The following is a 15,017-nucleotide window of genomic DNA, read 5'->3' on the forward strand; positions in this document are numbered from 1 at the left end:
AGATACACAGACTGACAGATACACAGACTGGCAGATACACAGACTGGAACAGACTGACAACAGACTGGCAGATACACAGACTGACAGATACACAGACTGGCAGATACACAGACTGACAGATACACAGACTGGCAGATACACAGACTGACAGATACACAGACTGACAGATACACAGACTGACAGATACACAGACTGGCAGATACACAGACTGACAGATACACAGACTGGCAGATACACAGACTGACAGATACACAGACTGGCAGATACACAGACTGGCAGATACACAGACTGGCAGATACACAGACTGACAGATACACAGACTGGCAGATACACAGACTGACAGATACACAGACTGGCAGATACACAGACTGGCAGATACACAGACTGACAGATACACAGACTGGCAGATACACAGACTGACAGATACACAGACTGACAGATACACAGACTGGCAGATACACAGACTGGCAGATACACAGACTGGCAGATACACAGACTGACAGATACACAGACTGACAGATACACAGACTGGCAGATACACAGACAGGCAGATACACAGACTGACAGATACACAGACTGGCAGATACACAGACTGGCAGATACACAGACTGACAGATACACAGACTGACAGATACACAGACAGACAGATACACAGACTGGCAGATACACAGACAGGTGGATAGAGTAACAGATGGGGGGGGGGGGGGGTACATTACAGATATGAATGAATTATTAAACAGACAGCGTTAGACAGACAGGGGAGTGCTGGGGCCAGAGAGGCGGAAGGGGAGCGCTACTCACTGTCTCAGGGAGCCTCCCTCTGTCCCTCACTGGAAGGGAACCTGCACCATCACTGCAGCCATTGCCAGCAGCTCCTGCATCACTCGCACTTCCTACTTCCTGGTCACGTGTTCTCCCTCACAGCCAATCCTGCCGCCTGCAGGGAGTCGTGTTATTGTGCTGCGGGCAGGAAGGGCTGTGACCGGCCCCTGTCATCCCCTGTCCGTCCCCATCCGTCCCGACGCCTTCCCTGTAGCGCTCTCCCTGCGGGCCAACCGCGGCCCCGCCCACTCCCACTTTAACTCAATGGGCAAGCCCGCCTCACTTGTCCCGCCCCTTTCCCTATTCGCACTGCGTGCTGCCTGTCAGTTGGCCACGCCCCAAATAAAGTGCCTTCCCGCCCACCCCTGACTCCTCCCCTAGCGCTGAGGAGAGATTTTCGTTTGTTTTGTGGGAATTCTGTCTTTATTGTATTGCCAATATAACGTGTTATTGGTGGGATTATGTTACTTTATAAATTTATTAGTTATGGGAAAAATCTTCATTACTCCATAGGGTTGTGCTGAATCCTTCATAACAGGGTTGGCCCCATACTGACCCGAATAGGAACCCTCATTCACATCTGCACATTAGGCAGTTAAAGGGTTAAGCGCGCAATTAGCGTCTGATTAATAATGTTTGTGTCCGTGTGTGGCCAACAGTCCCGGGAGAGTAACGATTCCGACTCGGTATGTCTGGTACTTGGGCCAAATCCCAATCCTGACTAAATAAACAGAATCTCGGCCAAATCCCAAACTGAATCCTGGATTGAAACAATAAGCTCCCAGTCCTGCCAGTGTGGGGCACGGAGAGGGGCAACGGGGCAGCATAGAGATACTCTAAAGGCTGATAGGGATAGAGGCGGGGTAACATTACTACTGGGGGGCTCAGCCCTGATAAGAACAGCACATCTAGGGTTAATTGGGAGTTGAAAAGGATTGAGACAGTATGACAAGATGGAGACAGTAGGGCAAGATGGAGACAGTAGGGCAAGATGGAGACAGTAGGGCAAGATGGAGACAGTAGGGCAAGATGGGGACAGTAGGGCAAGATGGAGACAGTAGGGCAAGATGGGGACAGTAGGACAAGATGGAGACAGTGGGGCAAGATGGAGACAGTAGGGCAAGATGGAGACAGTATGACAAGATGGAGACAGTAGGGCAAGATGGGGACAGTAGGACAAGATGGGGACAGTAGGGCAAGATGGAGACAGTAGGACAAGATGGAGACAGTAGAGCAAGATGGGGACAGTAGAGCAAGATGGAGACAGTAGGGCAAGATGGGGACAGTAGGGCAAGATGGGGACAGTAGGACAAGATGGAGACAGTAGGGCAAGATGGAGACAGTAGAACAAGATGGAGACAGTGGGGCAAGATGGAGACAGTGGGGCAAGATGGAGACAGTGGGGCAAGATGGAGACAGTGGGGCAAGATGGAGACAGTGGGGCAAGATGGAGACAGTGGGACAAGATGGGGACAGTGGGGCAAGATGGGGACAGTGGGGCAAGATGGAGACAGTGGGGCAAGATGGAGACAGTGGGGCAAGATGGAGACAGTGGGGGCAAGATGGAGACAGTGGGGCAAGATGGAGACAGTGGGGCAAGATGGGGACAGTGGGGCAAGATGGGGACAGTGGGGCAAGATGGAGACAGTGGGGCAAGATGGGGACAGTAGGGCAAGATGGAGACAGTGGGGCAAGATGGAGACAGTGGGGCAATATGGAGACAGTAGGACAAGATGGAGACAGTAGGGCAAGATGGGGACAGTAGGGCAAGTTGGAGACAGTAGGGCAAGATGGAGACAGTAGGGCAAGATGGAGACAGTAGGGCAAGATGGAGACAGTAGGGCAAGATGGAGACAGTAGGGCAAGTTGGAGACAGTAGGGCAAGATGGAGACAGTAGGGCAAGTTGGAGACAGTAGGGCAATATAGAATTGGTAGAGTAAGAAGATAATAGGTTTAGATGGGTGTAAGTTTGTCATGAGAGTCGTATTTTACCAGCCCAGACGATAAAAACGTTCTTTATATAAATATTATTAACAGACGCAGTCTAGAAATAACACTACTGAGGAACAACACGCAACCAAGGATTGCCCTAGCCACTCTCCAGCTAACAGTAAGGCAAGGGGGATTGGCCACACCAAATTTATTTTTGTATTTCTTGGCAGCGCAACTAGTTGCAGCATGGAGATGGGCCTCCCCCTCCACACAAAATGCCTCCACAACTCAATTGGGTCCCTTGAAGAGCTTAAAAACCTGTTATACAGAGGGACCAAATATACAAAGAGAGCCACACCACAACGGTGAGAGTATGGAAAATGGCACTTAACCTCTTTCCTTACCCCCCCCCCTCACTGCTCTAAATTCTCCCCCATTTGGCACAATCCAAAACTCAAACACTTCAGCACTGTCCCGGACCCACAGGCCTGGGCCATGCATGGTATCAAATACATCAATGATATTTATACAGAGGGGAAACTTATGCAATTTCAAAACCTTAAAGAGAGATACTCACTACCCAATAAAATGCTGTTCAGATATTTACAGCTAAGGCATGCAGCCAGCTCTCAATTCCAATCACAAACAATAAATACCACCCCCAGGAGATTGGAAGAATATGCTCACACACCTGAACTTCGAAAACCATTATCGCAATTCTACAGTTTGCTAATCCAAGCTGGACCATCTCCAGCCACCAAAGCCCTCACCAAATGGCAAAAAGACATACCCACATTAGAGGCTGAAATGTGGGAAGATATTCTAGACTCCTGCTTTGAGGGCATGGTATGTAACAGAGACAAGCTACTCCAGCTAAAATACCTGCATAGAACTTTTCTCACCCCACAAAGGCTGCATGCAATGAACCCAAACATCTCACAAACTTGCCCGAAATGCCCAGATTACTACCATATGGTCTGGTCATGCCCGGCAACTCAGGACTTCTGGAGGCAAGTAATCCAGAGTATTCAAAATAGAACATCGCTCATAGTACCCCTAAACCCCATAACAATACTCAAGTGGAAGAAACAACTCCCAGGAGGGCACAGCACACCCTCCTCTCAATTCTATTAATGTACACTAAGAAAGCTATAGCCCTTCACTGGAAATCAGACTCAGCCCCCACAATTCCACTCTGGACGAACATAATTACCAAGGCAGCCCCCTTATACAAACTAACGTACATGAGAAGGAATTGCCTTGACAAATTCCAAAAAGTCTGGGGAGACTGGCTAGACGCAGAAAAAGATGAGTAGAGACTCTACAGGAACCTAGTACCCTACCACTCCCATGTACCCCCCCCCCTCTCCTACAGCCACATATATATAAGCCTTAACAATCGCATGTTACCCCCCCTTATACTCCACTAGGAAACCCAATGCCCCTCAATACAGGAGCAACAGAAATAATTACACTGAGAACATGGTTTATTGCAGAATGTCATGTTTATTGTTTTTATAGTTTTGTATTAAAATAACTACGAGAAATCTGTACAATACAAAAAAGACTCATCAATCCATATGTCTGTATACTGAATGCATTTTTCTCAATAAGCAGCATTGTTAAAAAAAAAAAATATTATTAACAGAAATAAAAATATAGGAAAGCCAGTATTTTTTCAAGAAAAGGTGCCAACCTTACAATGGGCGGCAGTAGTATTGTTCTAATTTTCTGTGTCCCCCAACCTGCAGCTTTTGTGTGACTGAATGCCGGCCTACAAGTGAAGACGTAAATTAGACTGACCTTCGTTTTATAAATAATTAGCCCCCAAAAGCCTGTGATAGTAACTAATCCAGTATTATAGGGGGGCTGCAGGAATACGTGCCATTGGTTGATACAGTACCCCTGTCCTGTCATTCTGGATCCATTCCACCCTATACCAAACTACCATTACTATATGCACTGTTGAATAATAGTACAATATACAGTAATAGCACAGTTATAAAGAATTAGAAGCACATTGTATAATGCCACTAGTGTACTAATGGTGTTGGGAATAAATGTAGTTTAAATTGAACCTGTATCAGTGCTCTTCAGTGATTTATACGGACAGACCAACTACTACTGTGCATTGGCTGCTATCAGGGTTGCCAGATTTATTTTTCCAAACCAGCCAAAGTCAGTTCTAAAACCAGCCCAAAACTAGCCAAAACCCACTTCGAAAGTAGCCCAATATACACGACGAAAAAAAATTCTGAAAAAATAAAAGTATATTTGTAGATTGTAAGCTCTTTTGAGCAGGGCTCTCTTCCCCTCTTCTATCGGTTACTGATCGCTTTTATTGTATATATATAATCACTACCCATACCCTGTGCCCCCTCTCCAGTTACTGGGATGGCTGATAATTCCCTCTGTGCCCAGTCCAGCTGGGAAGTCACTGCAGAAATGGATTCAGAATGTTGCATTAACCCCAGACATGATATACATATGTGTGCGTTGAACTACAACTCCCAGAAGCCCCAAGAGATCCTGAGAGTTATAGCTTAAGGGTCAACTGCAGAACTGCCCCCACATCCCAGTAGAAAGTAACAGTACAATCACATACCCTATAGAGCAGGGAGCAGGGGGTAGAACTGCCCCACATCCCAGTAGAAAGTAACAGTACAATCACATACCCTATAGAGCAGGGGGTAGAACGCCCACATCCAGTAGAAATAACAGTACAATCACATACCCTATAGAGCAGGGGGTAGAACTGCCCCACATCCAGTAGAAAGTAACAGTACAATCACATACCCTATAGAGCAGGGGGTAGAACTGCCCCACATCCCAGTAGAAAGTAACAGTACAATCACATACCCTATAGAGCAGGGAGTAGAACTGCCCCACATCCCAGTAGAAAGTAACAGTACAATCACATTCCCTATAGAGCAGGGGGTAGAACTGCCCCACATCCCAGTAGAACCAGTAACCAGTACAATCACATACCCTATAGAGCAGGGGGTAGAACTGCCCCACATCCCAGTAGAGTAACAGTACAATCACATACCCTAAATAGGAGCAGGGGTAGAACTGCCCAACATCCCAGTAGAAAGTAACAGTACAATCACATACCCTATAGAGCAGGGGGTAGAACTGCCCCACATCCCAGTAGAAAGTAACAGTACAATCACATACCCTATAGAGCAGGGGGTAGAACTGCCCCACATCCCAGTAGAAAGTAACAGTACAGTCACATACCCTATAGAGCAGGGGGTAGAACTGCCCCACATCCCAGTAGAAAGTAACAGTACAATCACATACCCTATAGAGCAGGGGGTAGAACTGCCCCACATCCCAGTAGAAAGTAACAGTACAATCACATACCCTATAGAGCAGGGGGTAGAACTGCCCCACATCCCAGTAGAAAGTAACAGTACAATCACATACCCTATAGAGCAGGGAGCAGGGGGTAGAACTGCCCCACATCCCAGTAGAAAGTAACAGTACAATCACATACCCTATAGAGCAGGGGGTAGAACTGCCCCACATCCCAGTAGAAAGTAACAGTACAATCACATACCCTATAGAGCAGGGAGGGGTAGAACTGCCCCACATCCCAGTAGAAAGTAACAGTACAATCACATACCCTATAGAGCAGGGGGTAGAACTGCCCCACATCCCAGTAGAAAGTAACAGTACAGTCACATACCCTATAGAGCAGGGGGTAGAACTGCCCCACATCCCAGTAGAAAGTAACAGTACAATCACATACCCTATAGAGCAGGGAGCAGGGGGTAGAACTGCCCCACATCCCAGTAGAAAGTAACAGTACAATCACATACCCTATAGAGGAGCAGGGGGTAGAACTGCCCCAATCCCAGTAGAAAGTAACAGTACAATCACATACCCTATAGAGCAGGGGGGTAGAACTGCCCCACATCCAGTAGAAAGTAACAGTACAATCACATACCCTATAGAGCAGGAGCAGGGGGTAGAAACTGCCCCACATCCCAGTAAGAAAGTAACAGTACAATCACATACCCTATAGAGCAGGGGGAGGGGGAGTAGAACTGCCCCCACATCCCAGTAGAAAGTAAACAGTACATCACATACCCTATAGAGCAGGGGGTAGAACTGCCCCCACATCCCAGTAGAAAAGTAACAGTACAATCACATACCCTATAGAGCAGGGGGTAGAACTGCCCCACATCCCAGTAGAAAGTAACAGTACAATCACATACCCTATAGAGCAGGGGGTAGAACTGCCCCACATCCCAGTAGAAAGTAACAGTACAATCACATACCCTATAGAGCAGGGAGCAGGGGGTAGAACTGCCCCACATCCCAGTAGAAAGTAACAGTACAATCACATACCCTATAGAGCAGGGGGTAGAACTGCCCCACATCCCAGTAGAAAGTAACAGTACAATCACATACCCTATAGAGCAGGGGGGGGGGGAACAGACAGGTTGAGCCTAAATGAGAAAAAAAGGAATACAAAACAGAGCCTCTGTCTATATTGTCCAATTGCATGCTGGGTATTGTAGTTTCATATTAACCCTAGCTGTAGGCTAATTGTTAGATACAAACTACATTACCCAGCATGCAGTGGAACAGGCACGCTAGTATCCAAACTACAAACCCGCCAAGGCTCCAAAAAATAGCCCAAAACTGTACCTTGGCGGGCTTCCACTTTGGAAACCCGCCAGGGCTTTAAATTAGTAGCCCAATTTGGCGGAACCTGGCAACCCCCGCTACTATGGTAATATGCCACACACAATATGGCGGCCGGTTGAGGTCTGTGGCGCTGTTATCGCGGGATTTGGAGCCTGTATAATGTGACTTCCCCTCAGCTCCGCCCTCTTTCTCGTCCTGCTTTACCGCTGGTAGAGGTGCAACTACTTATCGGTCGTCCCGAATCTGGGTTCATCCGACACCGAAACCGGCCCGAGTGAAGCGGACTGCCCCTAGTATTCTGCCGCCATGCCTCCCAAATTCGACCCCACCGAGATTAAAGTCGGTACGTGTGTATTTCTGGGCCTGTCCCACAGCCGAGCCCGCACGCCTGAGCCCGGCCGCCCCAGCAGGCCGCAGCCACGGTACTTGGGATCCTCCGGCTGCCTTCCCGTGGGGTAACGCTTCTACCGGGGCAGTAAGTGGGGGGGTATGGCCTGTGTTGGGTACAGGGTTTCCGGGTAATGTGCCCTGGTTGTGGGGCTTTATAGGGCCTGGGGGGGTAATACTATAGGTATGGTAAGGGGCTGGGGGGGTAATACTATAGGTATGGTAAGGGCCTGGGGGGGTAATACTATAGGTATGGTAAGGGGCTGGGGGGGTAATACTATAGGTATGGTAAGGGGCTGGGGGTAATGTACTGTATGTATGGTAAGGGGCTGGGGGGGTAATACTATAGGTATGGTAAGGGGCTGGGGGGGTAATACTATAGGTATGGTAAGGGGCTGGGGGGGTAATACTATAGGTATGGTAAGGGGCTGGGGGGGTAATACTATAGGTATGGTAAGGGGCTGGGGGGGTAATACTATAGGTATGGTAAGGGGCTGGGGGGGTAATACTATAGGTATGGTAAGGGGCTGGGGGGGTAATACTATAGGTATGGTAAGGGGCTGGGGGGGTAATACTATAGGTATGGTAAGGGGCTGGGGGGGTAATACTATAGGTATGGTAAGGGCCTGGGGGGGTAATACTATAGGTAAGGGCCTGGGGGGGTAATACTATAGGTAAGGGCCTGGGGGTAATACTATAGGTAAGGGCCTGGGGGGGGTAATACTATAGGTAAGGGGCTGGGGGGGTAATACTATAGGTATGGTAAGGGCCTGGGGGGTAATACTATAGGTAAGGGGCTGGGGGGGTAATACTATAGGTATGGTAAGGGGCTGGGGGGGTAATACTATAGGTATGGTAAGGGGCTGGGGGGGTAATACTATAGGTATGGTAAGGGGCTGGGGGGGTAATACTATAGGTATGGTAAGGGGCTGGGGGGGTAATACTATAGGTATGGTAAGGGGCTGGGGGGTAATACTATAGGTATGGTAAGGGCCTGGGGGGTAATACTATAGGTAAGGGCCTGGGGGGGTAATACTATAGGTAAGGGCCTGGGGGGGTAATACTATAGGTAAGGGCCTGGGGGGGTAATACTATAGGTAAGGGGCTGGGGGGGTAATACTATAGGTATGGTAAGGGCCTGGGGGGGTAATACTATAGGTAAGGGGCTGGGGGGGTAATACTATAGGTATGGTAAGGGCCTGGGGGGGTAATACTATAGGTATGGTAAGGGCCTGGGGGGGTAATACTATAGGTAAGGGGCTGGGGGGGTAATACTATAGGTATGGTAAGGGGCTGGGGGGGTAATACTATAGGTATGGTAAGGGCCTGGGGGGTAATACTATAGGTAAGGGCTGGGGGGTAATACTATAGGTAAGGGCCTGGGGGGGTAATACTATAGGTAAGGGGCTGGGGGGGTAATACTATAGGTATGGTAAGGGCCTGGGGGGGTAATACTATAGGTAAGGGGCTGGGGGGGTAATACTATAGGTATGGTAAGGGCCTGGGGGGGTAATACTATAGGTATGGTAAGGGCCTGGGGGGGTAATACTATAGGTAAGGGGCTGGGGGGGTAATACTATAGGTATGGTAAGGGCCTGGGGGGTAATACTATAGGTAAGGGGCTGGGGGGGTAATACTATAGGTAAGGGCCTGGGGGGTAATACTTATGGTAAGGGGCTGGGGGGTAATACTATAGGTAAGGGCCTGGGGGGGTAACACTATAGGTAAGGGCTGGGGGGTAACACTATAGGTAAGGGGCTGGGGGGGTAACACTATAGGTAAGGGGCTGGGGGGGTAACACTATAGGTAAGGGGCTGGGGGGGTAACACTATAGGTAAGGGGCTGGGGGGTAATGTACTGTATGTATGGTAAGGGCCTGGGGGGTAATACTATAGGTATGGTAAGGGCCTGGGGGGGTAATACTATAGGTATGGTAAGGGCCTGGGGGGGTAATACTATAGGTATGGTAAGGGCCTGGGGGGTAATACTATAGGTATGGTAAGGGCCTGGGGGGGTAATACTATAGCTAGGGCCTGGGGGGGGGGTAATACTATAGCTAGGGCCTGGGGGGAGGGGGTAATACTATAGGTAGGGCCTGGGGGGGGGGTAATACTATAGGTAGGGCCTGGGGGGGGGGGTAATACTATAGGTAGGGCCTGGGGGGGGGTAATACTATAGGTAGGGCCTGGGGGGGGGGGTAATACTATAGGCATGGAAAGTGTACTGGCTCTTGGGGTAATAAGCACTGGATATTTAATGTAAAACTGGGTTTGGGGCATCTCTCGAGTCAGTGGCGCTGCACATGCTCAGTGTGCTTTTGGCCTCTGCTGAGAAACTCCGTATTGCAGCCATAGTTACATGTGGCACCTTTAAACCATAGCTGATTACCCTTTTGTTATGGGTTACTAGTCCTTTTGGGTGGGCTACTTACCTGAACCTCAGATTGCCCCCTATTGTAGCTGGGAGTAATGGGCCACCAGTACCTCAAATAGCAAAGCCTGTAGCTTTTATAAATGTCTTGTTACCGGGGTCAGTGTCCTTAGCAACCTTAAAGCATTTTGTATGTTCCCCTTTAGCCACCCGCCACTATACCCGCCTGTCGTGGCTCGGTGTAATCCAGTGGTGCGCTGAGACCAACTCTCCTCTTAGGAAACAGGGCTCGTCTGTGTGTGATCATCCCTGTGCCGAAAGATGGAGCACAGACTCCCCCTATAGCGCCCGGGCTCCTCGCTTGTGATTGGTTCCTCTACTAAATGCCGGCTTTGTTTCTCTTCTAGTGTTCCTGAGATGTACTGGTGGGGAGGTGGGAGCCACTTCTGCTCTGGCCCCTAAAATCGGACCTTTGGGTTTGGTAAGTAACTGAATTACTGCCCAGAGCATTCCTTCTCTGTATATTTGTATTTATACATATGGGTAGGAGGTGCCATAGTGTTTCCCTTAGACAGTACAGTATGGGGGTACAGCTTATTGTGTGCCCAGAACATTCCATCTCTGTATATTTGTATTTATACATATGGGTAGGAGGTGCCATAGTGTTTCCCTTAGACAGTACAGTATGGGGGTACAGCTTATTGTGTGCCCAGAACATTCCTTCTCTGTATATTTGTATTTATACATATGGGTAGGGGGTGCCATAGTGTTTCCCTTAGACAGTACAGTATGGGGGTACAGCTTATTGTGTGCCTAGAACATTCCTTCTCTGTATATTTGTATTTATACATATGGGTAGGGGGTGCCATAGTGTTTCCCTTAGACAGTACAGTATGGGGGTACAGCTTATTGTGTGCCTAGAACATTCCTTCTCTGTATATTTGTATTTATACATATGGGTAGGGGGTGCCATAGTGTTTCCCTTAGACAGTACAGTATGGGGGTACAGCTTATTGTGTGCCTAGAACATTCCTTCTCTGTATATTTGTATTTATACATATGGGTAGGGGGTGCCATAGTGTTTCCCTTAGACAGTACAGTATGGGGGTACAGCTTGTGTGCCCAGAACATTCCCTCTCTGTATATTTGTATTTATACATATGGGTAGGGGGTGCCATAGTGTTTCCCTTAGACAGTACAGTATGGGGGTACAGCTTATTGTGTGCCCAGAACATTCCCTCTCTGTATATTTGTATTTATACATATGGGTAGGGGGTGCCATAGTGTTTCCCTTAGACAGTACAGTATGGGGGTACAGCTTATTGTGTGCCCAGAACATTCCCTCTCTGTATATTTGTATTTATACATATGGGTAGGGGGTGCCATAGTGTTTCCCTTAGACAGTACAGTATGGGGGTACAGCTTATTGTGTGCCCAGAACATTCCCTCTCTGTATATTTGTATTTATACATATGGGTAGGGGGTGCCATAGTGTTTCCCTTAGACAGTACAGTATGGGGGTACAGCTTATTGTGTGCCCAGAACATTCCCTCTCTGTATATTTGTATTTATACATATGGGTAGGAGGTGCCATAGTGTTTCCCTTAGACAGTACAGTATGGGGGTACAGCTTATTGTGTGCCCAGAACATTCCTTCTCTGTATATTTGTATTTATACATATGGGTAGGGGGTGCCATAGTGTTTCCCTTAGACAGTACAGTATGGGGGTACAGCTTATTGTGTGCCCAGAACATTCCCTCTCTGTATATTTGTATTTATACATATGGGTAGGGGGTGCCATAGTGTTTCCCTCAGACAGTACAGTATGGGGGTACAGCTTATTGTGTGCCCAGAATATTCCCTCTCTGTATATTTGTATTTATACATATGGGTAGGGGGTGCCATAGTGTTTCCCTCAGACAGTACATATTGGAGTATCAGGCACATGCAGTTATAGGTTATGCTGATTAATGCAATTTTTTTTTCTCAGTCTCCCAAAAAAGTGGGGGATGACATTGCCAAGGCTACCGGTGACTGGAAGGGGCTGAGGATCACAGTCAAACTGACCATCCAGAACAGACAGGCCCAGGTAACGCTGAGGGGGAACCTTTATGGGTTACGTGGAAAGCCTAAGATTTGGGGGTTCAGTCATTCCTGCTGGGGGCTGTTCCCCCGGGGGGTGGGCGGTGCATGCTGGGGGCTGCTCCCCTGGGGGTGGGCGGTGCATGCTGGGGGCTGTTGCCCCGGGGGTGGGTGGTGCATGCTGGGGGCTGTTGCCCCGGGGGTGGGTGGTGCATGCTGGGGGCTGTTCCCCCAGGGGTGGGTGGTGCATGCTGGGGGCTGTTCCCCCGGGGGGTGGGCGGTGCATGCTGGGTGCTGTTTCCCCGGGGGTGGGCGGTGCATGCTGGGGGCTGTTCCCCCAGGGGTGGGCGGTGCATGCTGGGGGCTGCTCCCCCGGGGGTGGGTGGTGCATGCTGGGTAAAGCCACCCGCCACTATACCAGCCTGCCGGTGGCTCGGTGTATTCCAGTGGTGAGCTGAGAGGAACCCCATCTTAGGAAACAGGGTCCTTCCGTTGCTATGAAAGCCCCTGTGCCGAAAGATTGGGGACACAGCATTCTGTACCAGGCCGGTGGGGGGGGGGGGGGGGGGGGCAGAATGGGGTAAATTGGCAGCTGGTCTGATTAACCCTTTCCTTTTGCAGATTGAGGTTGTGCCATCTGCCTCCGCCCTGATCATTAAAGCCCTGAAGGAGCCTCCCCGTGACAGGAAGAAGCAGAAGAACAGTGAGTTCTCTTATTGGCTCCTAATGTGCCCCACATGTCATTATGTGCCCCGCTACGGGCTGCAGCACTCCCAGGGGTAACTACAGGGCATGTAATGTGGCAAATGGCATTCAGCCCCTCCCCTATTCATATTTGTGTCTTATTCATACCACTCCCTGGTTGCTAAGGTAATTTGAGCCCTAGCAACAGGATAACTGACCCCGGCAGCCAAACCCTATTGCTCTGTGAGGCTCCAGTTTTATTGTTATTGTTACTTTTTATTCCTTATCTTTCTATTCAGCCCCTCCCCTATTCATATACCAGCCTCTCATCCAAACCAATCCCTGGTTGCTAAGGTAATTTGAGCCCTAGCAACAGGATAACTGACCCCGGCAGCCAAACCCTATTGCTGTGAGGCTCCAGTTTTATTGTTTACGTTTTTATTCCTTATCTTTCTATTCAGCCCCTCCCCTATTCATATACCAGTCTCTCATCCCAACCCCTCCCTTGTGAAATTGTTTTTTAAAAAAATTGCATTTGGTCTTTATTTTTTTTTTTACTTTGTTAGCCAGCTCTCCAGTTGAGAAGTTTAGCTGTTGCTGGTTGCTAGGTTGTAATTTACCTTAGTAACCAGTAGGCATGTACCGAATCCAGGATTTGGTTCAGGATTTGGCCTTTTTTTAGTGCATCCCTAGTAACCAGGGAGCGGTTTGAGAGAGATACATGAACCAATTGGGTTCCACTCTGTACAAACATGGCAGCCACCCGCCACTGTGGCAGTTTATTTCCTGACTGCCCACAGTCCAGTGGTGAGCTAATAACAACCGCCATCTTAGGAAACAGGTGCATTCTGGGTGTGGGTGAACCTGTGCCGAAAGATTGGAAACAAGCAGGCAACTCCCTGCGCCCCCTGATACTGATAGTTGTTGGGATATTTACCCCCGATAATGACCCTGGGCTTCTTATTTACCAGTTAAACACAACGGCAACATCTCCATGGACGAAGTGATCAGCATCGCCCGCCAGATGAGGCACCGATCCCTGGCCAGGGAGCTTTCCGGTAAGTACTGAATGGCCCCCGGGGGGGCCCTAGTATTTCTTCCCCCACCTCCCAAGTTTGGGATATACTCCTTATTAATGTTACAGATTTTACGTTTTTTTTAAAGGGCAAGTAGCACTAAATTAATGCTCCACCCCTTTTGTGATGTCATTGATGGGGGCGGGTCTATAAACAAAGGTGAGGGTTCCTTTGAGCACAACTAAGTACACATGGGGGGGGGGGCTGAGTTGGGTGTGTAGGGGCCCCTGGGATAGCTAGCGTTACCCAATATACACATTACTGATCAGTTAGGGCAGCTAACTAGTCCTGGTAACTGGCTAACCGGCACTTACCAAGGCAGCCTGGCATTCTAACCATATTGTTTTTTTTTAGGAACCATTAAGGAGATCCTGGGAACCGCACAGTCCGTAGGGTGCAACGTGGATGGGAGACACCCCCATGACATCATTGACGACATCAACAGCGGCGCAGTAGAGTGCCCGGCGGTAAGTAAGCCCCTCTCTCATTGGCTGCTTGTGGATTTAGTAGCCGCGTTGCTACAGTCGTGCCTGTGGGTAGCGACCTGTATGGCAGCCCCTTCATTTCTGTTCTTTCTCTCCACAGAGCTAAACCTGCCCTGGGAGCCAATGGGATTCCTCAATAAAGAGAGATTAACAGTCAGCTGTCTTGTGGTTTTTCATTGGTTTAGGCCCTTTATTTGGCTTTGGGTTTGCAGTTCTGGTGCCGGGGGGGGGGTTGATTGGCTTTAATGGAAGAAGACCTCTTGCAGTTGGTCTGTTTTTGTGGTTTCAGTTTAGCATCTCTCCATTTTTTGGGAATTTCAGCACTTATCTGGTTGTTAGGGTCCAAATTACCCTAGCAACCAGGCAATGGTTTTAAAAGGAATATAATTAGATATGGTGTAACTGCAGCCTTCTGTTAATGGCACCCCATGATCTGTAGGGAGGTTAGGGATTGTTAGTATGTTAGAGAACAATACTATTCCTAGCAACTTTGCAGTTGGTCTTTATTATAGCTTATT

At 48.8% G+C, this 15,017-nt stretch overlaps 2 protein-coding genes and 3 non-coding genes across 8 annotated transcripts in view; 4 read left to right on the forward strand and 1 right to left on the reverse strand.

Annotated features, from left to right (window-relative positions):
* The window catches only part of lrsam1 (leucine rich repeat and sterile alpha motif containing 1), a 29,984-nt gene extending 28,932 nt beyond the window's left edge, over positions 1-1,052 (reverse strand). The window contains 1 exon segment of the mRNA XM_031891413.1: positions 802-1,052. The gene's annotated coding sequence lies outside the window, so the exon portion shown is untranslated.
* Positions 1,053-7,582: 6,530 nt separating this feature from the next.
* rpl12 (ribosomal protein L12) lies at positions 7,583-14,862 on the forward strand. Of its 4 annotated transcripts, none has more exons than XM_031890378.1 (7): positions 7,586-7,757; positions 10,579-10,652; positions 12,163-12,261; positions 12,876-12,957; positions 13,910-13,996; positions 14,369-14,481; positions 14,600-14,656. In XM_031890378.1, exons 1-7 carry the CDS (start codon positions 7,721-7,723, stop codon positions 14,603-14,605), a joined length of 498 nt encoding a protein of 165 aa, XP_031746238.1. In that variant the 5' UTR covers positions 7,586-7,720; the 3' UTR covers positions 14,606-14,656.
* On the forward strand, positions 10,381-10,505 carry LOC116407409. The gene has a single exon (XR_004220315.1). It is a non-coding gene; the product is annotated as a small nucleolar RNA SNORA65 (small nucleolar RNA).
* LOC116407408 lies at positions 12,660-12,786 on the forward strand. The gene has a single exon (XR_004220314.1). It is a non-coding gene; the product is annotated as a small nucleolar RNA SNORA65 (small nucleolar RNA).
* Positions 13,701-13,827, forward strand: LOC116407410. Its single transcript, XR_004220316.1, has one exon. It is a non-coding gene; the product is annotated as a small nucleolar RNA SNORA65 (small nucleolar RNA).
* Positions 14,863-15,017: the final 155 nt, after the last annotated feature.

This window comes from Xenopus tropicalis, chromosome 8, assembly GCF_000004195.4.
Source record: "Xenopus tropicalis strain Nigerian chromosome 8, UCB_Xtro_10.0, whole genome shotgun sequence".
NCBI classification, from domain to species: Eukaryota; Metazoa; Chordata; class Amphibia; order Anura; family Pipidae; genus Xenopus; species Xenopus tropicalis.

Coding starts and splice junctions, on each gene's coding strand:
- rpl12 (XM_031890376.1), top strand. CDS start 7,721: ATGCCTCCCAAATTCGACCCCACCGAGATTAAAGTCG. Junction 10,653..12,162: donor AAATCGGACCTTTGGGTTTG/GTAAGTAACTGA, acceptor TTTTTTTCTCAG/TCTCCCAAAAAAGTGGGGGA. Junction 12,958..13,909: donor CAGGAAGAAGCAGAAGAACA/GTGAGTTCTCTT, acceptor CTTATTTACCAG/TTAAACACAACGGCAACATC.